The sequence below is a fragment of the Vombatus ursinus genome, unplaced genomic scaffold (assembly GCF_900497805.2).
Source record: "Vombatus ursinus unplaced genomic scaffold, bare-nosed wombat genome assembly UNPS02014874.1, whole genome shotgun sequence".
Lineage (NCBI taxonomy): Eukaryota > Metazoa > Chordata > Mammalia > Diprotodontia > Vombatidae > Vombatus > Vombatus ursinus.
Window position 1 is genome coordinate 13,905,507 of NW_020954652.1, and position 25,324 is coordinate 13,930,830.

At 38.0% G+C, this 25,324-nt stretch overlaps 1 protein-coding gene across 1 annotated transcript in view; it reads right to left on the bottom strand.

Annotated features, from left to right (window-relative positions):
* The window catches only part of ACSS3 (acyl-CoA synthetase short chain family member 3), a 232,852-nt gene that overhangs the window by 28,899 nt on the left and 178,629 nt on the right, over positions 1-25,324 (bottom strand). The window contains exon 10 of the mRNA XM_027842539.1: positions 4,225-4,320. Within this exon, the coding sequence (XP_027698340.1) occupies positions 4,225-4,320 (96 nt within the window). The remainder of the gene's footprint in view (positions 1-4,224; positions 4,321-25,324) is intronic.

Below are 25,324 nucleotides of genomic sequence, written 5' to 3' on the forward strand. Positions count from 1 at the left end.
CATCATCATCATCATCATCATCATCATCATCATCATCATCATCATCATCATCATCATCTCCTCCTCCTCCTTCTTCTTCTTCTTTTAGGAAATGGAGAAATTGGGGCCCAGAGAGATAAACTAAACTTCCCAAGGTCACAAAGGACCTAAGCAGTACAGTTGGAATTTGTTTTAAATCAGGGGGTCATAACCTTTTTTTGTATCATGGATCCTTTGACATTATGGTGAAGTCTATGGACCCCTTCTCAGAATAATGTTTTTGAACACACAAGATAAAATACATAGGATTACAAAGGAAATTGAATATATTGAAATAGAGTTCAATGTTACAGTCAAAATATAGTCAATAAAATATACAAAACATTTTTAAAAAACTAATGGGGTCCTTGTAAAGAACCCTTAATTTAAACAGGTCTAGCCCTCCTTTCCCCACAAAAAAAGTCTTCAAATCTCAGCTGTGACCTATAGACACCCATAAAAGAAAGTGACCTATTAGAACCAGGAGATCTTAGCCCTTATTTAAGCTTTGATATCACCTTGCTGTAATCTTTGAAGAGTTGACCTTAATAACTTTCCTGACACTGTCACATGGCTTTCAGTACTAAGCTGCCTCTGCTCTGAAAAGACACAGGATGCTGTTGGCATCTGCTTTTATTAAGTTCTCTTCTCATTATATGCTGCCCATGAAAATAAATCACCAAGTCCTCCTGAGATCTTAATAAATCTCTGACGCTGCTTCTCCTATTTTATATGAAAAACAGAAACCAGCATGGCTTCCTTGGGAAGAAAAAAGGCCATGTCTTTCACCTTCCCCAAAGGTGACTTCTTTGCTGTGAATTTAAAAACAAAACAAAACAATGTTTCTGAATTTCCGGAAAATCTTGGAACAACTGGAAAATGAAAAAGCTGGTGTTTTCTTGAGTATAAAACATTAGAGGCTTGAGTCCCAAGGCAGAGTTTCTGCATGTAAATGACTTTCCCAAGAAGAGTGAAAGACTTTTGTCATAGCCTGCCCACAGGGCTGCAAAGCTTAACTCTTTCTTACAACCACACATAAAAATGTTGCAGAAGGCCAAAAGATAAATGTGCTTAACATCTCCCTCAATCACCATATCTTGGAAAAGTAGAAATACAAAAGGGGCCTTCCTAACAAAAGGAATGCAGGGAGCAGACTGAAGGTGAACTTCTTGCAATTTATTTCATAGGGCTACATAAGTCACTCACTTCAGCACATAGCATTTCTGCCCTAAAAAAAAAATCATCAGTGATGCTTTCACATAAGAAAATTTGTCAAACCAATGGCTCAGTGGTGCTTTGTTCTAGAAGCAAATTTATCATTTGAGAAGCAAAAACCATTCTATAACATGAATCAAAGAAAAAAAATTTCATGTTTATCACAGTATAAGGAAGCAAGTATTTATTTCCCCACTAAAGACCATCAGTTCTGGTCTTAAAGTTTGTAGCAGAGAAGGAAAGGAAAGCCAGCCATATGTCTGATAAGCACCCTAGATTTCAGAAGAAGAGATTTCCAAATTAAGAGAAAAGACGAGAAGTAGGAATAGGGAGAATGGGAAATTTACAAGAATGCAACTGTGAAAGCACAAAAGTTCAATTGAAGAAAAAAAAAGAGGAGTGTGGATGCAAAGGGAACTCACCAATCAATGTAATTTTTTTGTTTGTTTGAAGGCATAAATGAACAATAAGAAAAAAAAATAAATGGAAGGTCAAATATTGTTCCTGTTTTTGTTTTTTTGGTTTTTTTTTAAGGAGAAAGAATGGAGTCTATTAACTATAGGCCAATGAGCTTGATATCAACTGGCAAAATTCCATAATACATTATTAAAGAGACAGAATAGTTATTGAAGAGTACTGATATCAAAGTGCATGGCTTCCTTGACAGCAATAGGTCAAGTCAGATAAAACTCACTTCCTTTTTCGACAACATAACTCAACTGGACAGATCATGGAAATGCTGTAGAAATAATTTATCTACATTTTAGTATTTAATAATATCTCTTGTGCTAGTCTAATAGGAAAGATGGAAGAATGTGGACTAGCATATAGTATAATTAGATGGATTTTGTACTGCTTGATCTCAGAACAAAATATAGACATTCGTGTTTCTATGTCAACTTATAAGGAGCTCTCCGGGAAGAATCTATGTTTGACCCTAAGATGTTCAATATGTTTTAAGATATAGATAAAGGAAAAGAGAAGATATATTTATCCAGTTTTCAGATGATCAAAAGCTGGAGGATTACTAACCCATTTGATGACAGAATCAGGATTCAAAGAGATTTTTACAGACCAGAATTTGGGGTAGCATTGAATAAGGCAGTGTAATAAGGATAAACATAGTCTTAAAATTGATTTTAAAAAATCAGCTTCACTAGTACAAGATGGGGGAAGTAGGACAAAACAACCATCATAGGAAGAAGATTTGAAGGTTTTAATAGACCACAATTTCAGTGTCAATATTGTGATATTACATCCAAAAAAGTTAAATGCAAACTTAGGGCACAGTAAGATGGATTTGTGCCAGAAACGAGGAAGCGACAGCCCCTCTGTACTCTGTCCTGATCAGGCCACATCTTCAGTATTGTCTTTATTTTGGGGAGTCATACTGATCAGCTGGAAAATGTCCAAAGCAGGGTAGCTTGGGCAATTCATATACAGGGGTTTTTGACCTCGGTTCTATGATTTTAAAAATATTTTGATGACTGTATTTCAATACACATGTATTTTATTTTATGCATTTAAAAACATTATTCTAAGAAAAGGGTTCTTCATCAGACTGTCAAAATGGACCATGACACACATATAAAAAAAGGTGAAGAACTGTAACATTTGAAGAAACTGTAGATGTCTAGCTTGAAGAAATCAAAACATAACTAAGACCATGGAGTTTGTCTGCAAGTATTCGGAAGGCTGACATGGGGAAAAGGGATTAAATTGCTCTATGTGGCCCCAGTGGGGAGAATGAAGAGCAAAGAATGGAAGGTATAGTCAAATTTAGGACCAATAACAAAGAAAACATTCCTAATAATTCAAGCTAGCCAAAAGCAGAATGAGTTACTTAGGGAGACAGCGGATTCTCCTTCATTGGAAGCTTTCAGATTGCTGGATAAACATTAATAAAGATATACATACATACATACATATATATATATTATATATACACACATATATATGGAATAAAAGATGCATTTCTACAACATTGTATAATAAAAAAGGTGATTGCAAATGAAACTAAATCTATTACATACAACTTGTCATTCCTTTTAAATTATATAAAAATGTAAAGATATTTTACAAAGGAAATGCATTTTCAGGTGTGGGTTAGACTACAGGGCCACAGAGGTACTTTCTAGTTTTGAAATTTGGCAATTCCATGAACTCTATCATTAAACTGGTGGTTTGACTTTGGGTGAGCCATTTAACCTCTCTGGGTCTCAGTTTCCTTACTGGAGTAAGGAGGGTGAAATAATTTCTTTTCTTTTTTTAATTAATTAATTAATTAATTTTTAGTTTTCAACATTCATTTGCACAAGATTTTGAGTTCCAAATTTTCTCCCCATCTCATTGCCTCCGCCCATCCCAAGATGGCATGCATTCTGAATACCCCTTCTGCTAATCTGCCCTCTCTTCTATCTCCCCCCCATTCTCTATCCCCTTCCCCTTCTATTTTCCTATAGAGCAGGATAGATTTCTATACCCCATTGTCTGTGTACGTGAAATGATTTCTAAAGAGTGTCCTAGCTCTAAGCATTAGACAATTCCATTCCTTTCTTATTAATACACATGTCTATGTGAAATATATTAGACTCTAGATTATAACATTAGTATTACTACTGCTTGACACATAACCTTTACAGAGAAAAATTGTTTCCTTAGAATCATTATTTATATTTATTGCATGCCAATAAGGGGAGAATACATGCATATATAATAAGAAGGACATAATTATAGCACATTATCTCCACTCCTAGTCAAGATGCCTTACCGTGAATATTTTTTTCCCCCTTGGTTACAAGATGACATCTATTGAGACCATATCTTGGGAAATTTATAAACAGAGCTACACATTCAAGACCTTAAAAAAATCGAGAGCATAAACCCAATAGCACCTAAAATTTAATTGACTGGCCACTCCTTTAGACACAAGATAGGAGGTAGTTTGCTCAAAATTATCATGTGTTTCAAAGGCAAATGGTCGTTTCTTACCATTGTATCCTGGAACAGCTTTTCCTGCTTGTCCTGGAGGAGGTGTTTTTGAATTTCCTAAACCAAGACATGAGGCTGTAATTGGGGATCCAGTCTCTAGGGAAATAAGAGTTGATTGTTAGTCAACAGGTATGTGTTACATCAATAAGCACCCAATTAATAGCTCACAATGATGTGGCACACTTTACAATTTAAAAAGAGCTTTCCTTAAAATAAACCGATGAGGCAAGTAGTGTAAGCATGGTGACTAGCTCCAAAGCAAGGTCACAATTGAGGAAGTGGTAGAGCCAGGACAGAGCACAGTTCTGGCTCCAAATCACATGCTAATTAATCCTAGCTTAGCACAGTGTTCCTCCAGAGGGAAGGTATAGCTGAAGCTCCTTTAGGGCAGAGATTTGTATGTAAACTAAAGCACATAAATGGAGTGTTTTTTCCTCTAGTAAAGAAAGAGTATATTAAGTTAAAGAAACATCCTTGGAAGACAAAAAATTAAGTGACCCTAGGAATTTAATAAGACATAGAGAAATGCTAAAAGATCACTTTTAAAAAAAGGCATTTTCTTGGCTCTCATCTCAAAATTATCATGAATGAATAACTGGCACCCTTGAGCAGCTAGGTCGATAGAATTCCAGGTCTGAAAGACTCATCTTCTTGAGTTCAAATCTGGCCTTAGACACTTCCTAGAAGTATTTGCCCAGAAAACCCCAAGTAGAGTCACAAAGAGTTGGACATAGGAGTGAACAATAACAAAACTGGTACCTGCTACTTAAAAGCTTTGGAATGGACTGAATAAAACAGAATCCTGAAGAACTGCACAAGGAATTGTTAAGGATTTCTGTCTCGAACACTGATCCTGCCACCATTTAATGTTATCTCAAATGTTATAAAATCCATACTTCATCATTTTCCTCGTACATAAACTCTTGATCTCCAAACTAGTCAGGTCAATGGCAAAGCTCTAGCTTCTTGGGGAGTACTCTCCAGGCATGATAACTTATTATTTTTTTAAAGTTATATAGAAATATAGAGGTACTTTTAAAAGTTGAGGATGTTTTATTACTATTTTTAAGCTTCCAAATAGGTCGTTTTATCCTTTATATTTACAAAGATACACACGTGTATGCATATGATACACACATGCACATTCACCTGTACACATACATACATCATATGTGTGTGCTTATAAAGACTTTACATACATGTACACTAAATATACACGTGTTTACATGCATGTGTGTGCATACATACATAGAAAGAGAGTGTGGGTGTGGGTGTGATACACCCACACACAGTATATTGTTTGCATGTTATTTCCTCCATTACATTGTGAGCTCTTTAAGGACAAGGACTGTCTTTTGCCTCCATTTCTATCCTAAATACTTAGCACTGTGACTGGCACATAGAAGCCATTTAATAAATGTTTATGGATTTAGACATATATATGTAAATATGCACAGAGATATAAATATATACACATCTATACATACACCTAGTACATATATACACATACATAAGTAAATATATACACATACATACTATATACATATACATATATATGTGTGTGTGTATATTATATATATATGTATATATGTGTGTGTGTGTGTGTGTGTGTGTGTGTGTGTGTGTGTGTGTATATATATATATATGTATATGTAAATGGAGAAAAGGGGCATTCCAGTGGTATTAGAGAAGCCTTTGGTAAGGAGGCAGCATTTGCACTGAACTTAAAAAGACATGTAAGAATTCAACAGAAAACTCAGGGGACAGAAGTCATGTTAGGTATATCTTGAGCAAATGCACAAAGATGACAGAATGTAAGACTTATTCAAGGAGAAGGAAATTATTATGTACTATTATATTAAAAACCAATTATTAATTTGTGATCCATCCTTTTTCCTATTTTTGAAAAGACCTTACTCCTGAAAAGGTCAGTCAGTGCATGCCTCGATAATGTGAATGTTCCTAGGCCACCAGGGATCTGCTGCTTATCAAGTTTAGGCTGGGCCCCACCCAAATGAGATCCTGGCTTTTTGTTTATTCTGCAAACAGAATCCAAACTGAGCTGGTCAGTGCTACAAAGAGTAACTCTGGCATCCTTGGTCCCTTCATTAGAATTTGAGGTCACCTGGCTCATGAAGGAGAAATAAAATCAAACAGAACTTGATGGGGTGCTCAGATTGCTAGATGTGGCTCAAAACTCATGACCAGACTTCATTTTTAAACTGAACTCTTCCCCTACCCTCCCAACCTTGACAATAAAGTAATGGGGAGGGGCTGAGGACCCTTATAAACATATATAAACAAATAAAAGGATTTGTTCTGAGAAGTTTAGATTCAGTAAAAGGTTGCCCTTGAGGACCTGCAGGGACACATGTGGCCTGGAAACCACAGGTTCCCAACCCCTGGACTAAGGTAGTGGCAATAGGAATAGAGAAGAGGAGACATTTACAAGAGTTATTGCCTTGGTAGAACAGCTAGGATTGTAAAGCCAATTGGATAGTACATGTAAGGAAGAGGTAGAAGTCAAAGATATTACTAAGCAGACGCCTGAGACCTGGAGATCCAGAGTTCTGATTCGCTGAGTAATTAACACATGTGGGGTCCGTAATTTTATTATTATTATTACTAAACCTATGATTTCAGTGGTATAAGGAACTTCAGATGAGGAATCAACCTCTCTGCCTCTTCATAGAATATTATGTAGTGTTGCATTTTATGATTATTCATAGATGTCATAGCCTTTCACCAGATTCAAAGCTCCAAAAGGACACTGAATCTTCCCCCAAGTGCCTAGGACAGTGCTTGATGCTTGAAAAATGTCTGTTGAGTGGGATTGAAATGCTTACCATATTGAACCACAGAATTCTAGAATTGATTGGAGAGGAAACAACAGACATTTGTCATGTTTCGATGCAAAAATTCTCAAACATGTTAATCTCATGAGAACTCTAGCACTTTACTCTCAATATGAACCTAAGAATACTGGCTTTGGTGTCAGAGGAATGAAGTTTAAATACCGTCTGTCATGACTTGAATAATTTTGGGCAAGTCATATAACCTCTCTGGGCTTCATTTTCCCCATCTGTCCAATGAGGGGGCTGGATTAAATGGACCCTAAATTCCCTTCCAGATCTAAATCTAAATCTGACCCAGTCGGGCTCACATGCTCACCTGTGTTACTAATTTACCAGATTTAGTTCTTTGGACAAGAGAAGAATAGCTAATCCAAGAGATGCTACCAAGGCAAAATTGAGTTCAAGAGAATGATACAAATAGAGGATACTTATAAAGTGGTAATTAAAAAAGGAATTAGTTGCACTGACAAGTGGTACCAACCAAGTTCCTCTGCTGCTTCCATTTTGGGAAAGAATGTCTTAACTTAAATTATCTTTTCACCAAATTCCACTTAGTATTTTGAGATAAGGAGGTAGTGCTGCACTAGAATTTGGGGACAGCTCGGTGATGCAGCGGACAGAGCGCCAAGCCCGGAGTCAGGAAGTTTCAAGTCTAGCCTCAGACATTTACTAGCTGTGTGACCCTAGGCAAGTCACTTAACCCTGTTTGCCTCAGTTTCCTCATCTATAAAATGAGCCTGGAGAAGGAAACAGCAAACCACTCCAGTGTCTTTGTCAAGAAAAACTCCAAATGGGGTCACAAAGAGTTGGACGTGACTGAACAAAAACTGTGCTAGAATTCAAACTCTGAATTCCTTCGCCCCACTTGCCTCAGAAATTATTTTCTAACATTTTGCATTAAACTAGGTATGTACTGTGTCTCTCCAGAGGAATTTAAATTCCTTGGGGGCAGGGACTATTTCATTTCTGTTTGTGCCTGATACATAGTAGGCACTCATGAAATTCCTGCTGAATCAAGTTCTATCAGCTCCATGTATGATTTAGGAACAGAGAACTGTAGGGTGAATTACTAATTTTCTGGGGGTAAAGCAAAAGAAAAAACTCTAAGGACTTGCTTTCTTTTCTTTTTTTTTCAAACATTACCTTTTGGGTTTTTTTTTCCACCTTTATTTTCCAATATATTGCTTTACCTCCTCCCCTATCCATCAAGTCATCCTTCATAATAAAGGATTTTTTTTAAAAAGGATTAAAAAAAAGGTCAGCAAAACAAACATATCAATGATATCTGACAGTGTATACTATGTTCCATCTCCACAGTACCCCACCCTCAGAAAGAAAGGTGGTACAGTCCTAAATTTCTCCTTTGGAATCAATCTTGTTCATTAGAATTCTGTGACTAGGAGCTTCTAAGACATACATTCTAAAAGATGCCATTACTCTCTCGAGGTTTTATTTTGAAGAAGAGGAAGAAAAAAATTAAAGCAAAACACTGTTGCCTAGTATAAATACAAGAAAGGATTACCTAAATCTCTGCAAATATTTAATTACAGTTTTATAATGAAAGCTGACATTATACATGCTTTTCTGTAAGTCTCAAGCATCTTTATGCAGTAATGTAATGCCTTCCTGGGCATCTGGCATGCATTCATATGTCGTACAGATTAAAAAGACGTTTAAAAACATATCATTAACCAGTAAATATAGAAAAAAGAGAAATTGCTAGCTTTACAGTCAAATATGTGCACTATCATGATGTGTGCTGATATGTATGAAATTCTAAAACAGCTCTAGGGAATATGTATGTGTGTGTGTATATATATATATATATATATATATTTCCTATATTAAGCTGAACTAATTTGACCTCAATTTAAAAAACCAGCATGAAAATAATAGGATAATCCCCTACAGGTTGCCATAAATAGAAACTGCAAGCTTCCATGTTTGGAACATTTGTCATTTAAATAATCTCTTTGTTTGGTACACTTTGCTGCATCCTCCACTCAGCTGTAAAAAGCATAGGTCTGATCATGTCAATCTCCTGGATAAATTCCAGGGGTTCCTTATCACCTCCAGGATCAAATAGAGTTCTCTGGCATTCAAAGCCATTCATTTACCTATCCTCCCCACCTCTGCAGTCTTTTTCCACCTCGTACCCTGCTCCTTGCATACTCTTTGGTATAGTGATGCTTGTTTGCTTCCCGTTCCTCCCTCTCTCCCAACTCCAGGCATTTTCTCTGAATGTTCCCCATTCATGCTACGCTCTTGCTCCCCTACCTCTGCCTCTTGGCTTTCTTTGCTCTCCTCAAGTCCCAGCTAAAATTCCACCTTCTAAAGGAAGCCTTTCCCAATCCCTCTTAATTCTAGTTTCTCCTCTCTGTTGACTATTTCCAATTGATCCTGTATATAGTTGCTTGTACATAGGTATTTGCATGTCATGTCTTTCACACTAGTATGGACTCCCAGAGGTCAGGGGCTGTCTTTTGATCTTCAGGACTTAGCACAGCACTTAACAAATAGTAAGCACTCAATAAACATGTCTCATTATATTCATCATTCCCCTTCCTATACTCTATGTTCTGGCCGCTCACACCGTCACATCTGCTATCTCCATGCCTTGGCATATGCCATCCACCATGCCTGGAATGCACTCCCTCCTTTCCTCTATCTCATAGGCTCCTTCACTTTATCCAAGATACAACTCAAACATAATGTTCTTCATGAAACCTTATCTGATCCCCTCCATGTGCCGATGTCCACTCTCCAAAAACACCATATATTTAGCTATATTGCATTTATTTGTATATATTTATTCTGTATAAACCTTCATACATGTCTCTCCTGATATAATATAAACTCATTGAGAGCATGGTTTCCTCCCTCTCTTCCTCCCTCCCGGCTGGCCAGTTCCAGTTGGGCAACTTGTCCTTGTCTTTATCCTTCTCTTCATTCTCCTTTCTCCTTCTCTTCTCTTCCCTCCCCTCCCCTCTCTCTCCCTCTCTTCTCCTTCCTTACCTGAGGGTATTCTGCCAAAAGAAAGGGCAATTTTGGTGCCCAAAACCTACCTAGATAACTTGAGTTTTACTGGTTGGATTTCTTCTCAAAGACCAAGCCTTAAATCTAATTTACTATGGATCTCACTGATTAGAGAACAATAGGTCCCAGCCCAAGCACCACTTAAAGCTTCTGTTTGGGGTCTTCCTGGCTCAGAGTGAACGTAAATAGCAACTGTTTCTCTTTTAGCCAGCAACCCTGAGGGTCTTCTCTTAGTTTTTGTTTTTTTTTTAATTAAAGGTGCCATCCTCTGACTCACTTTTTAAAAAAGCCTTTTCACTGAATGGGCACTGTGTCACTCAAAGTGAGAACTAGGAAAGACTTTAGCATAAAAAGGCCAAGATCTCCCACTGCATCCTCGGCCATCTCCAGTGGTCCTGATCTACATCTGGCCACTGGACCCAGATGGCTCTGGAGGAGAAAGAGACTTTGTACAGCCCTCCCTCACTCAAATCCAATTCAATTACAAGTCACATCATCTTCTCCCTGATGTCATGGTCCTCTTCAAGAAGGAAGGACAAACCACACACAATCCTTCCTTCAGTCCTCTATCAAAACACCAAGCATATAATTAAGTGCTTGTTGACTGATTGACCTGAAATCCTGAGACAGCCCTTAGGCCTTTGGGTTGGCTTGAAATTTCTGGTTCAGTCCAGCAAAGGCACAGAAAAGACAATATTTTGGTAAAGAGTCCTTGGGCTTCCCCTACAGTAGTTCTAAACCTTCTAGAGACTTCTGAACTGTTTCAGTGTTTACCCAGACACATACATATCTCCACACTATTACTTATACAACACCACCACTACCACCATTACCACCCTCTGAACTTTAAGGACCAGTGCCATTACTAAGTCTACGTCTTTTTGGAGGTTGTTAACCAAGCTGCCTTGCAAGTCTAACTTAAAATTCCATTGCCCTCAAGCTGCTAAAATATGAGATGATTACCTCAAAGATCTGTGACTGAGTCCACATGGATGCTCTGTCAATCAATAAATGCCACAAACTTTTCCCAAAAGCACTCCTTCCAAATTACCACCCATTGTCCAACTCTCAAGATACTTAAGCTTTCCAAAAACTAGGCTGGTCTTCAGAAGCCAAAGTCCTACTCCCATGCTTTCTCATGTTGGAGAGGTCAACCTGGCTTCTTGAAGGTCTTCCAGTGGAACACCCATGCTCCAAGCTGCAAGATTTTCAATATAGACTGTAGCTGTTAAGATGCGTAAATGAAGGCATCTAAATTAAGATGCCTGAAAATAATTATTGGTCCTACATAGGCTATAGTTAGCTAGTTCATAACTAGTCCCAGTGAAAAAGGGTGACACTTTGTGTCTAAAAAAGCTGGCACTCTGTGCCTAAGCAACACAGATCTGGAGAAGACTCCAAAGATGACTGAAGACAAGAGAAAAAGATCTATTCCTTAAGACCCTAGAGCTGAACACATCCTTTCACACTTAGCTAGTTTGCTTCATGGATGGCAAGCCCCAAATCCATCACTTGGCCTGACTCAAAGTTTATCCAACTTGGTAGGCCCAGTAAGAGCTTAGGCCCCACCAGTAGGGCCTTCTTCAGGAGCCCAGGGTTCCCTCCACACCATGATGAAGCATCAGTGAAAGGTGCCAGCAGAGGTAATTAAAAACCATTTTAAATCAAAACAAAACAAAACAAATGCTGCATATATACATTTACTTATGAATAATCTTATTCCTATATACATATTCACATATTCAATTTGACAGTTATTTCCTGAGCATCTGCTCAGGTGCCTATGGGTACTGTATGAGATGTAAATATGGGCAAAAAAATTCTTTAAAGCTCAAAGGCAAGGTGGGAGCTGGCAATGAAGAAAGCTAATTTAATCCTAAACTGTATTAAGAAAGCCCTAGAGTCCTGTGTAAGGGAGATTACAGTCCTACTTTCCTCAGGCCTGGTCAGACCACATCAGAAAGACTGCATTTATACTTATATCACACCTGGGCTGCCATCTCACATTATTGATTAAATAGAAATATTCCTATCCATTAAAAAAAAAAAACTTTTGCATATGAACTGTTATCTAGGTGAATCTCCTTTCCCCAAACTCACTCCTCCCTGGATTTATACTGGTGGCTTTTAATATTCATTGATTTATTTTAAAAAAATACATAAATAAAATATTTTATTTATAGTAACAATTAAATATTTTTTTAATTAAAAAAATCGATTATTTTCAAGGTTGATTCAACCAGTTGCAATTTCTACCCCCCAACTCTAAGTATAGAATCTCCACTAACCTACTTATTCTTGGAAGTCACTTACTTTGGAGAGATTGTTGATACATAACCTTTAGCGAAGGGATAGCCAAGAGAAGGAAAAGGAGTTCATTTATTTAGGGGTAGAGGTTAAGAAAGGCAAGAAGGGTCTGTGTATTTCATTTCTTGCTAGTGTTTGCGGCTCATGAAGCTAATTATTTTCAGGATATGCCTTACAGTCTTGTGATTCTGTTAATTGCCTTCCACTGCCCTACTGCATTTACCATAATATTTATTTATATGAACTTTTCGAAAAACGTCCTACTTTCAAGATTCAGTTCATTTATTTTCAGAGAAGAAATGTACAAAAGCCATCTGTTCTGCCCAATCATTAAGCCTATAAGTTCTCATATAGAAATTAAAAGATTAAAATGGGTGCCCAATGATTGGGAAAATGGATGAGTAAATGGTAGGATCTGAATGGAATGAAGTACAGTAACACTCATGCCATGGGGAAGCTAGTGAGCCTAAAAATCTTGCTTGGACCATTGTGAAGTTGGCACTGGTATGCTGTTCTCACCAAGTTGATACTAGGTTGAAGCCACCATAAGCCTGTAGATTTCTCACTGGTACAGAGGTCTGGGTACAAACCTCTTGCTCCTTGGTACACTGGGGACACTGACCTTTAGTTGACTTAATCCTTGATTTTAATTCCACAAGAATGGAGTGGGATTTCAAATCCAGAGCACTGTCCAACATTTCATTTTGCAAGGTCTAAGTTAAATACCCTCTAGAACATATACAGAGGCATCACAGTACAGCAACGCTCTTGCCAAAGGCTGTTTGATATCTAATGGTTGAGAGAAGAGACTGGCTCTAGTTCCAAGAAGGAATAAGCCTTTGGTTTCATGTTTGAAGCTGGGGACTGTATTTTGTGTCAAAAAGAAAAAAGGTAGGGGGGCTTTGTTATTCTTTTGAATGAAAACTTGATTTTTTAAACTGTTAATTTAAAGAATAATTGAGTTTTATTCATTGTGGGTGGAGTGTCCTTACTTCTTACACAGGAGGGTAAAAAAAAGTCTTATTCTACAACAAACCGCAGACATGGAGAATTGTATAACTAATGGGGGAAATCAGGAGAACTATAGAACTATCTATCTGTCTAGAGTACCTGAATGGTCCCTGTACAATTGTACCTGTAAATGAAGAATTGTAAATGTAGAGTAATTGATTAAAATGATTGAATTCCAGAGGCACCATGGCTCATAAGGTACTGGGCACGGCGTCAGGAAGACCTGGTTTCAAATCTCACTTCACATGCTTATTAGCTGTGTGACCCTAGGTAAGTCACTTAATCTCTCCATGCTTCAGTTTCTCATCTGCAAAATAAAGAATTTGAACTCAAAGACCTCTAAGGCTCCTTCCAGGTCTAAATCTGTAATCGTATCAACAGAAGATGAAATAAACATGAGATACTACAGCTACGGAATGCTGTGTACACTATCAGATGTGATCATTTTTCCGGATGATTTTGCCTAACTGCTTTTTTTTGTTGCAAGGGGCGGGGGTGGGATATTCAAAAATGACTTTACTATTAATCGAGGCATAAAAAAGTGAACAATAGAATTAATTAATAATAATTAAAAAAACAAACATTGTTAATTAGCAAATTAATATTAATTAAATTAAATTTTTAAAAGAAATTAAATAATAAACTAGGAATAGAAATGATGCACCTATGTATGCATGAGACATCCTGTGTGGATTGTGACATGATATAACCAATCAGTACAGGTTGGCCTAGCAGTCTTTAATAGTTACATATGACTATACAGTCAGAAAGCCCCATTGATCTGTATTCAGCACATAGTACCAGACAGCTGAGTTTTGCCAGCCTATGGTTTATCTTATTGGTCCCTTATAAACTCTGTCATGTATTCACTTCTTAATTGAGACAGGATAAGTGGTTTATATGCTTTGTTAATAGCCTCTCTGTCTCTCTCTGTCTCTCTGTCTCTCTCTCACATACACACACACACACACACACACACACACCTCATTTTTCCAGTGTGACTCTTTGTGCCAAGAGTATGGTAGGAAGGAGAGAAAACAGTAGGCAACTGGACATTACACACATTAGCCCAAATATATTCGGGGGCAGTAACTTCTATCACTGGCTGAACAGCAGACAACCCAAATCAATACTTCATTTAAAAGAGGAGGAAAAGGGCCTGCAATTCAATAGGTTTGTGTGGAAAAGAGACGGGTCCCACGGCAGATAATCTAGAATGATCAGTATACACTGACAGTGAAAAATAAAAATGGCGGTAAAATGAATACTAAAGTTGAATGAAAGGAAAAATTAGGGTTGCTAGAAATACAAAGGCACAAAGTTTGCCACATAGTAAACATTTTATAAATACTTTTTTAAATTCCTACATACACATTTGTTTCTGTTTTTGTTTTTTTTTTTTCCAGTAAGAGAAAGACCACTAAATCTGATGTCAGAGACATGGGTTCAAATCTCAGCTAATTCTGTGATCTTGGACAAATCTCTCTGGACCTTCATCAGCAAAATGAAGTGCAGCAAATCAACTCTAAAAGATCTCCAGGGTGTGTGTATGTGTGTGGGCCACACAGCTAGTGAGTGTCTGAGGCTAGATTTGAACTCGGGGCTTTCTGACTCCAAGTCCAGAGATTTATTCACTGTACCACCTAGCTGCCGCCATGATCAAAACTTCACAAATTTCTGTAGTATAGATGTGCCATATATGCTGCCAACTGTGCAGGGATATAACAGTTAAAAAAAAAAAACTAAACCCTAGACCTGTTTCAATTTTATTTTTATTTCTGTTACTCAGTGGTAAGAGATGTTATTTCTTGAGAAGGTATCCTATTTATGAATAAAAAGGAGTCTAACTTTAAGAATCAAGGAGTATCTTATGTTCAGTATATATGTACATGTGAATGCACACACATACATGTATGTATGTATGTATATGTGTATGAGACAGGCTGTATGGCATAATGGATAGAGATAGCTTAGGAATAAGGAAGCTCTGGGTTCAAGTCCAGCCTTTCACACACATTAGTGTGACTCTTAACCTCCCAGTACCCCAGGCAACTACCCAGAACTATAAATTACATTGATAAAATGAGCAGTCCAGCCAAAAGAGAAGCATGCACACACATACATAATTGTGTTTAGGGATATATGCACAGTAACACAGGAGCCACGCCTGGAGGTTCTGGGACTCCAGCCTCTAGCAGGTTCACTCTTGATCTGGGCAGCCAGAAAGACAGGAAGACAGCTTCGGAGGGGTTACATAATAATTTATTCTTATTCTTCTCTATCTCAATGAGTTCCTGATAATGGGTGCACCAATTCCTACAGGATCCCCTAATCACCCTTCTCACTGGGCTGGGCGAGAATATAGGAGCACAACTCCTACAGGTTCCCCTAAGCTTTGACGGGGGCCAATCAAGGCACACACACAGCATTCTGGCTAGGACACTTTCCCTCCCCAACCCTCAATGGGGGCCAGCTAAGGCAAGCACATTAACAAATCCCCACTCACTGACCAATGCTCTCTTTATTATAGAGAAGCACACAAAGAAGGCAATTTGCCAACAAGAAACTCACAGGTTAACTTTAGCAATATCATCATAACTTAGCACAGTGCAAGTGTAGTAAATATTATGTTATGTCATTCCTATATCTCAATGCACAGTTGAAGTGGAAACTGTTTATGAGCCATGAGCCTGGGAACTACTATCTATGATCCTTAGACTGTTTGGGCCATGGATCCTGGGAACTGTTATCTAAAAAAGAATTACAAAATCCACCTTACTTGCATGCACATATACCTATGCATGTATTTGTATGAGATATATGTGTATGTGATATGTATGTAGAAATCCATTTTTACCCAGCCCTGGGCTACTTACCCAAGAAAGTGACTATCACTATTCTCATTGTTACAGCATAAAATAAAAAACCTTGAGTCCAAATATATGGGTGTATGTATAAGCTGCATTGACTGTATAGTACTGTTTATCATGCCTAGAATATAGATAAGTCTAGATTGTCAAGGACCATGCCATCCAAATAAGCTTTGAGAGTACTTACCAAGATAGAGATGTTTGTTATTGGCCCAGTGACATAATGTATGTCTCTCTGTAAACATACACATATATTTCATATCTTTATATATTAATAATATAAACTAGTTTCATGTATATAGACATATGCCGACACATACATGTACTATATATAATATGTGTGCACATGTATACATTTATATATGTATATGTATTATGTGCATAAGTATGTATATATTTATATGTATATGTCTTCTAAGACTTATTTTTATATTCTGCTCTCACTCAATGCCAACAGTGGCAATCACTTTGATTCTCAGGAAGTTGGTGGCCTAGTCTTCCTGACTGTAAGACCAGATTTCTACACTGTCTCTCTGCCTGTCTTCCTTTCTGGCTTTTTCTCTCTCTCTTACTATACTACACATACACACATGCTGTCTTAAAAGTCTTAGTAAAGTTTTAAGCTTATTAAAGCTCAAGATTTTTTAGGACATTGTATTTGCACAAATATATATGTGTGTGTACATGCATGTGTACATATATGCACGTGCACACATATATGTATGCATGTGTGTGTATACACATATAAATTATACCCAGTGTCCTAAAAGTCTTAGTACAGTTTTAAGATTGTTAAAGCTCAAGATTTTTAGGACATTGTGTGGGTTCATACAAATAAATACACACACACACACACACACATATAGTATAGAGAAAGAAGAAAGGGAGTAGGGGAAAGAAGAAGGAGGAGGAGGTGAAAGAGAATGAAACAGAGGGAAAAGGGAGAAGGGAAAGGAGGTGGGGAAGGGCCTAAATTTAAAAAAAAATCTGTCACAGCTTACTCTCAGTGTCACCAACACAGCAGAATGAGGCACTAGATCAGGACATGCATATATACATAGACATTCTGACATGTTAAAATGAGACTTGAGAAGCCTGCCACAGAAGGAACTCGTATCACTAGCCCTGATGAGTGTCATGATTACAGGTGCCTTCTTTATATACCCTAATTTCATTCATGCTATTTCTGCTTCTCTGGATGAGAATTAGGATTCCGGAAACTCTTCAGTGAAAGGTTGATCAAGTAACCTGGTTTTTCTCTGCTCCTTATGAAGCTCAGGGATGTAGGGATTTTTTTTTAAGTCACTATAAATGTGCCAACAGGAGGGAGAACACAAGAAATAAAGGTCTAAGGGAAATCAAGAAATGTATACTGCTATTACTGAGAAATCTCTTTTAAACAGTTTTCCTGTCTCTCTACTAGTAAGACTGAAATGCCCAGAAGGTTGCCAAGTTTAAAGATTCACCTTTGTGGAAGAGAATTCCTGCTGCTTTGGACAATGTAGGCCTCCTACCCTCACTCTTGTTCCATACACACTCCCAAGACCTTTATCTCAGTCATCCCCAGAATACCCATTTTAGAACTCATCACCCCAAATATCCTCACCTCCGTGATCTTAGAATTCCCCTCTCTTATCACAATCTTCTCTCCTGCTTTCCTTTTACCTCACTTCCCACCAAAAAAAAAAAAAAAATCCCTCAATTCCTTCTACCTCTCTTTATTCTTCTAGTTCACAAGCCCAGTTATCTCTATATCTGAATTTGGACCAAAAACTATGAATAATTTAAACGGTGGCAGCAGAGAGAAAAGAGATGTGCCCATATCTTAATATATGCAATTATGTTTGTCAGTCAACATGCATTTGTGTATTAAGCACTTACTAAAAGACAGGGACATCTTTTAAAATATATAATAATTTAAGCCCCTAAACACTGATTAAATGGAAACATTAATTAATAAATCTAAACCATCAGATCATATTTCCATTTTGTTCCATGCTGGCCAAGATATGACTATCTCTAGATTCCCAACGTTACAGAGAAACAAAGGTGCAATGGAGCTAATTAGTTTAATCAGCTCCTCCACTGACAATCTTAACCCTAAATCTAATATAAATTTTCTTTCTCAAGCCAGAGCATAAAAGGAACATGTAGCCATAGTAGTGAAAGTTCTGAATTAAGTCATGAAACATGGTAAGTACCAGAGAAGGAAATCAGGCAGCAAAGTATTTGCTGCTCACCTAAAGGAAGGGGCACAATTTCTCCAAATGTCCAGGGGCAGTTGCACCCCCTTCGATCCCCAGCCTCATAGGAGGGCATGGTCATTTCAGAACTAATGATCCCAGTAAGGAACATTTTGGAGTACTGTAGCCCTTCTCCTTGAAGTCCAATCATGGTAGTTTCTCAGTAAAAATCCGTAGCACACTGCCAAAGCCTGTTGCTTAGCTCAGGAGTATCATGTCTAGCCATGACTCCCATCCCACGTCCCCCTTCTTATGTGTCATTTCTACTCCTCTGGGCTCATTTGTTCTGCTCTCTTACCTTCCACACTTTGTGCATATCCTAATAGTTAGAGACTTTGCTGAAGAACACCATCATGCTGTGCACTCAGACGCAGCCTTCTGGGAAACATAGTCTAGAACAGGGATTCCTAATCTAAGGTTCACTGGGTTCATTGCCTTGAAAGGGGAAGATAATATATCTTTATTTCAATGTGAAATAGCTTTTAATTACATGGAGGGTTATTATATCAGATGGTTACCAGCTGCTCTCCAACAGAGAACAGGTTTTCTTTGTGATTCTATGCATTTTATTTTATGTAATTAAAAGCATTGTTCTGAGAAGCCTCACCCAGGGTTTGTGAGAAACACAAACAGGCTATGAAACCCTGGTCTACAGCAATGGGGTCAAACTCAAATAGAAACAGGGTCCATTAATCCATATATAAAGATCCCTGTCGGCCTCAAACTGACTTGGTTTTAAAAGGTAATATTACCTATGTTTTATTGCATTTTTATTTACTTTGTTAAAGATTTCCCAATTACATTTTAATCTAGTTCAGGCTGGACTCAAGAGTGTTTTGTTTTAGGCCCCATGTGGCTATCTCATACTGACTGCTGCTCTTTTAGTCCCAATCACTGTGGGAAATGAAATCTCACTGATGTACCCATTGCTTCAGTGTTGGATGGAAAGTACAAAAATGGAGGGGGTGAAAAATCAGATTTATGAAAAGATGAATTGGGATTATTTAAAGAATGTGAAATGGCTTTTCATTATGGGGAAAGCTATCATATCAAATGGCTACCAACTGCTCTCCCATAGAGAATAGGAAGGACAAGAGGAAAATTGGAATGCTTTTTGGTGAAGATGACATGTAGAACGAATGACTTGGGATCCCTAAGGAAGGACTTCTAGCCAGTAGAGATTATTAGACACCAGAATGGACAACGAAAGGACCTCCTTGTCTGAAGGTACATAAAAACTGGACCAATTTTCTTCTTCTTAAAATAGGTTAGATGGGATCCTGAGTGCGAAGGAATGAACTAGATTATCTCTCAATGTCTCTTCCAATCCTGGAATGGTAATTCACGCTCTCTTTGAATCCTCTTCTGTTACATTACACTTGAGACAATAAGAGTTACAGAGACTATAAAAAGTAATTAGACTTTTTCATGTGTAGCAATCATACTGAGGATGCTTTATATACTTTACACATTGTAATGCTATACAGATGAAAATGACTGATTAGATGATTACTGTCTGAATTAGGTAAATTCATCTGTAGCTGGATTAACATTGGATAAACAGTGATCCTCTGTCAAAAGGAAAAGCCTCATTAAGTCTACCTGAAATTTGGGAAAGGATTATTCCTTTCAGAAACTAGATGCGTGAGGCTTAACTCTAAGTTTCCTGCTCCCAAATCATCAGTAAAACCATCAACTTTCTTCTAATGAAGATTGTATGCTCTAAAAAAGAGGAAGAAAAAAAAAGGGTTGCCAGGCAACAATAATGACATTAGCAACACACACACACACACACACACACACACACACACACACGCATGCACACAAAGGTACAGGCCAGACATGGCAGCAGCTTTCTCTAATAAGGTATAGCAGAGATTACACTATATCAGAACCATTTGTTTCATTCAGTGTCTCACCTTGTTCACTGTGAAACCTCCTGGAAAATCCTAACTGGCACAACTGAGCGAGGAGGAAGATGCTTCCTGTTCCCCATCACGATTCTGAGATTTTCCTGCCACCAACACTCAGCAACATTCCCTCTGTTTGGGCTAACGCCAACATTTATTTACATGACCCTGTTCAAAACTTTTTTTTTTTTTTTTTGCTATGATCTACCAGCCTCCATGGTACTTTTCCTCCTTTCTCAAAGAGTTCACTAACTGGCTTATTCATCAAGACAAACCTCACTCCCCTGTCCTTATCTTTGGTTACTTTAATATGTTTACAATGGTATCCTATCAAACACTTTGGCCCTACATTTCATCAACTCCCATGATCTTCATCTCAGGAACCCACAGCAGTAACTGTGTTAGAACTCATCACCCCAAATATTCTCACCTCCATAATCTTGAAATTCCCTTCTCTCATCACAATCTTCTCTTTCCCCCTTTCCTTTTACCTCACTCCCCACCAAAAAAAAAGAAAAAAAAATCCCTCAATTCCTTCCACTCCTCTTTATTCTCCAAATTCATAAGCTCTGTTCTGGTCTTATATTTCTCTCTTCATAGTCTTGACTGCATAGTCAACCACTGCACTAAAGCAGTTTCCTCCATTTTTTAATCCCTTCCTCTGAGTCTTTGGCAATCCTCAAACTTGGGTTCCCCAGGAAACTACCACTACCACCATCTGTCTGTCATCTATACTCTTAATCTCAAGCTGTTTAATACTATGGAAGGAAGCCATGAGCATGCCAAAATTCAGTCTCCTACTAAGCCATGGTAAATAACTTCAACTGGTCCTTCCTTCATTGCAGTATCATAATAATTTATTAGTTTAGGTATTTATTTCTAACATTTATTTATGCTTCTTATTTTCAGATAATGAGGCAAATTATCACTCTCTGTTTTAAGAACAAGTTGACCCCTGTACAAGTTCCCTTGTATGAACAGGACTATCTTGTACCAGAAAACTGTCATGTATTGATTCCCACAGTTACCATATACAATCCTGAGTTCAAGCTATAGACATCAACTCCCAAGGCTATCTTGTTACAGATGTAACAGACCAAAAACATACCGTTTAGAAGCTTCCCCCCATCCCCCAGGCCATGCCAGTACTGAATGACACCTGTGTCAAAGGAGCAGAAATTGTATGTCACCACCTAATTAGCACACTTGGCACATCATTCACTGAACTTTTTCTATACGGGATGGGGAACCTGTGGTCTCCAGGGCACAACTCAAACGTTACAGAACAAATCCTTTTTAAGGGGGTTTGTTTTATTAAGGAGATTTGTTTTATTAAGGGAATTTGTTGTGTGAAGTTTGGCTTCTGTCAAGGGGCAGCATTTGAAGACCTAGAGGGCCACATGTGGCCTCGAGGCTGAAGGTTCCCCACTCCTGCATAACCTTTAGCATCACCCTCATTAGACTGCAAGTTTCCTAAGGAGCTGTGCCCACTTTATAAGCATTATAATAAACTTTTTTGCCACTTGACTGAAAGACTGCTTGAATTTGTGAATACTTTCCAGATGACTCCACCCTGTACCTCAGTATTTTGGGGTCCCTGTGCCCCTAAATTGCATCAGCTATTCCAGATACTCTCTTCTCTCTTTAAGTCCCCAATAAGACTCCCATAACCAAACCTACTTTTCTTTCAGCAGATAATCTTGCCTCCTACTTTACTTAGACAACTAGAGCCAATGGTCATAAACTCATTGCCTTTCATCTCTTTAACTTTATATCTCAAAATACCCCTATATCTTCCCCTCTTTCTTGGATCAAGTTTCAGAACATGAGGAAGGTCTTCCATTTTTGAAGGCCAGTCTTTTCTTTACACCCTTGAACTTCTCCTATCTTCTTCAAGAACTTGTCAATCTGTATAGCTAGTTCCATTCTCTCTCCTTACCTCCAATGGTGCATTCCCAGCTGGAGAATATAGGTTGTCCCACAGGCATCTCAAATTCAACACGTCCAAAATGGAAATCATTACTTTTCCTCCCAAATCCTCCTTTCTTCTGTCTTCCCTATTTCAGCTGAAAGTATCACCATCCTTTCTGACCGAAGTTCACAACTGTAGCTATATACTTAACTCCTCATTTTCACTCATACACAAATCCAATCAGTTGTAACATCGTGTCATTTCTACCTTCTCATTTCTTGTTTTTTCTTTCTTTTTTTTTTTTTTTGCTAGGCAATGGGGTTAAGTGACTTGCCCAGGATCACACAGCTAGTGAGTGTTATGTGTCTGAGGTGAGATTTGAACTCAGGTTCTCCTGACTCCAGGGACGGTGCTCTATCCACTGCGCCACCAACCTGTCCCTACCTCCTCATTTCTTGCACTGATCACATTCTCTCTAATCACTTGCCCACCACCTTATCATCACCTCTTGTCTTCCTAATTGCTCTCCCTCTTTCCAGTCTGTCTCCACTCCAATTTATTCTCCACACAGCTTTCAAAAATGATTTACCTAAAGTAAAAGTCTGACTTATAATTACCCTACTCAACAAACCCTAACTATTGCCTTTAAGATACAATATAAACTCTTCCACTTAGCATTTAAAGCCCTTAACCTAGATCCAAACTATAAACTTCTATAGATTATTCCTCTTCCAAGACTGTGGTTCACATTAATTGACCTTTTTGCTGCTTGTTGCACAAGACACTCCATCTCCCATTCCAGAAATTTGGCATTGGCTGTTTCCCATGCCTGGTATACATGCCTCTTCATCTGCTTCTCCTATAAGTCCACTTTTCCTTCAAAAGACAACTGAAGTATTATCTTCTATGTGAAGCTTTTCCTAATTCAATCAACAGCTAGGGTCCTCTTTCCCAGGATTTTCTTATATTTATTTTGTCTGTATTTCATGTACATTTATGTATGTACATAATGGTGTGCTGGCAAATGTTTAACAACTAGTTCTTTTACACATGCACAACACTCTTTTAACCTTCATTAACATTTTCTTCATCACTTTCTTAAATCTAAACAATCCACAAAACAGTCAATCAAACATTGATTTGTAGCATTTGATGAATCCTGAAGTATAAATTCTCACAGGAAATTTAACAATCTGAGATAAATTATTATTTTCTATTAATAACCAATTATTAAATTAGGAAGATTTTTTTCTTTCCATTTCTTCATTGAGAGACCAGGGCTTGTAAATCAGTCAGTCTCAGAAGGACAGGGCTGCTGATGAGATTGGCCTAATCCTCCCGGAATATTTTCCTCAATCTCGTGTGGGACTCCACCCAACTAGGAGAGCTTACTTCTGATTAAAGTATAAAAAGAATCTAGTTGAGGTGAATTCTAAGCCTAAAAGCCCAAAGGCTCATGCCTTTGAACCCTCACCCCCCCCATTCTTCAACTTGAGTGGTCAGAGTGGAGATAGATGCCTTTGTCCAGATAGCTAGAGGCAGCTGAGTCTCATGATCAAGACATGTTCTCAGCAGGAGGATCTGAAGGCTTTCAGCCCACCACCTGGTTCACACCCTCATTAACTGTTTACTCATCAGGGTTGATCTCTGTCTGTCAGGGGCACCCACTTTTCCAATGGTATTTAAGCATTCACTGATCTCCATGGTTTGTTTTTAGTTACTTAGAAAGACCATAATCATCAATTTATTATTTGCTAGCCAAATTAATAAATTGATTATTAATTACCCAGAAACTATCTCTCTAGTTTTTCATTTGTCTCACTACTCTGGTAAACTCTTCAAAATGGCTCCAATATACTCCTATATGTATCAACATATTACTGTTTCTTCAGACAGAAACATATTCTTATATGTTGTTTCTCCTTAAAGAACATAAGCTAGTAACTATCTCATTTTTTGTCTTTGCGTTCTAGCGCTGAGTACTGTACTTAACACAACATAAATGCGTAATAAATTATTATTTAATGACCTGATTTCCCCTTCTCATGTTTGGTCTGTTAATACCTAATGGTCTCTTGTTTTGGGCTTATAATAATTCTCTTATCTCCCCGATCATTTAAAAACAAAACCAAAAATACTTTCTCTTGACCCATACTACCATCCCCCACCACAAAGCTATCATCATATATCTAGCAACAAAAGCGAATAAACTCTTAGAAAAAGAGGTTTTTCTCACTGACTTTACCTCAACTTGAATACCATGTTCAACTCTTCGTCATCTGACCTTTGACCCTCTAATTGAAATGAAACTGCTCTGTAAAGGTTACTAATTTCTCAAACGAGTGACCTTTTCTCAGAACTCATCCTCCTTGATCTTATTCAAGCTTTTACCAGAGGTCAATTGCCTTTTACTCTTATATACTTTTTCCTCTTTTGATGTCCATGATGTTGTTCTCTCTGGATTCTCTTCCAAGCACTCTGGCCACTCCTTATCAGTCTCCTATGGGAAGCTCTCATACATCTCCCTTCCTTCAAGTGGAAGTGTCCTCCACATTTCTCTCTTAGGCCTTCTCTTTACACTCTCTCCTGATCCATTCTTTCTTCTTAATTCCAGCCCCACATCTCAAACTGTTGCTGGATGCCTGTACTTTAACATTCTACATCCCCCTCCTCATTCAATGGGTCCAGAGTAGAATATATACCTCCGCCCACGAGGCTGCCACAATCAAACCCTCAGTTTTGAAAGCTCAGTGATCTCATTTCTCTCTCCCTCATCCCAGCTATCCAATATCTTTACAGCATCCATCCATTATACTCCACACCTACAACTACCAGTCTAGTTCAGGTTTCCATGACCACTCACCTAAACTTATGCAGTCACCCAATTAGTCTCCCTGTTTTTAATTTCTCCCCTCAGTAGTACATTCTTTACATAGTTTGTAAAATAATCTTCCTA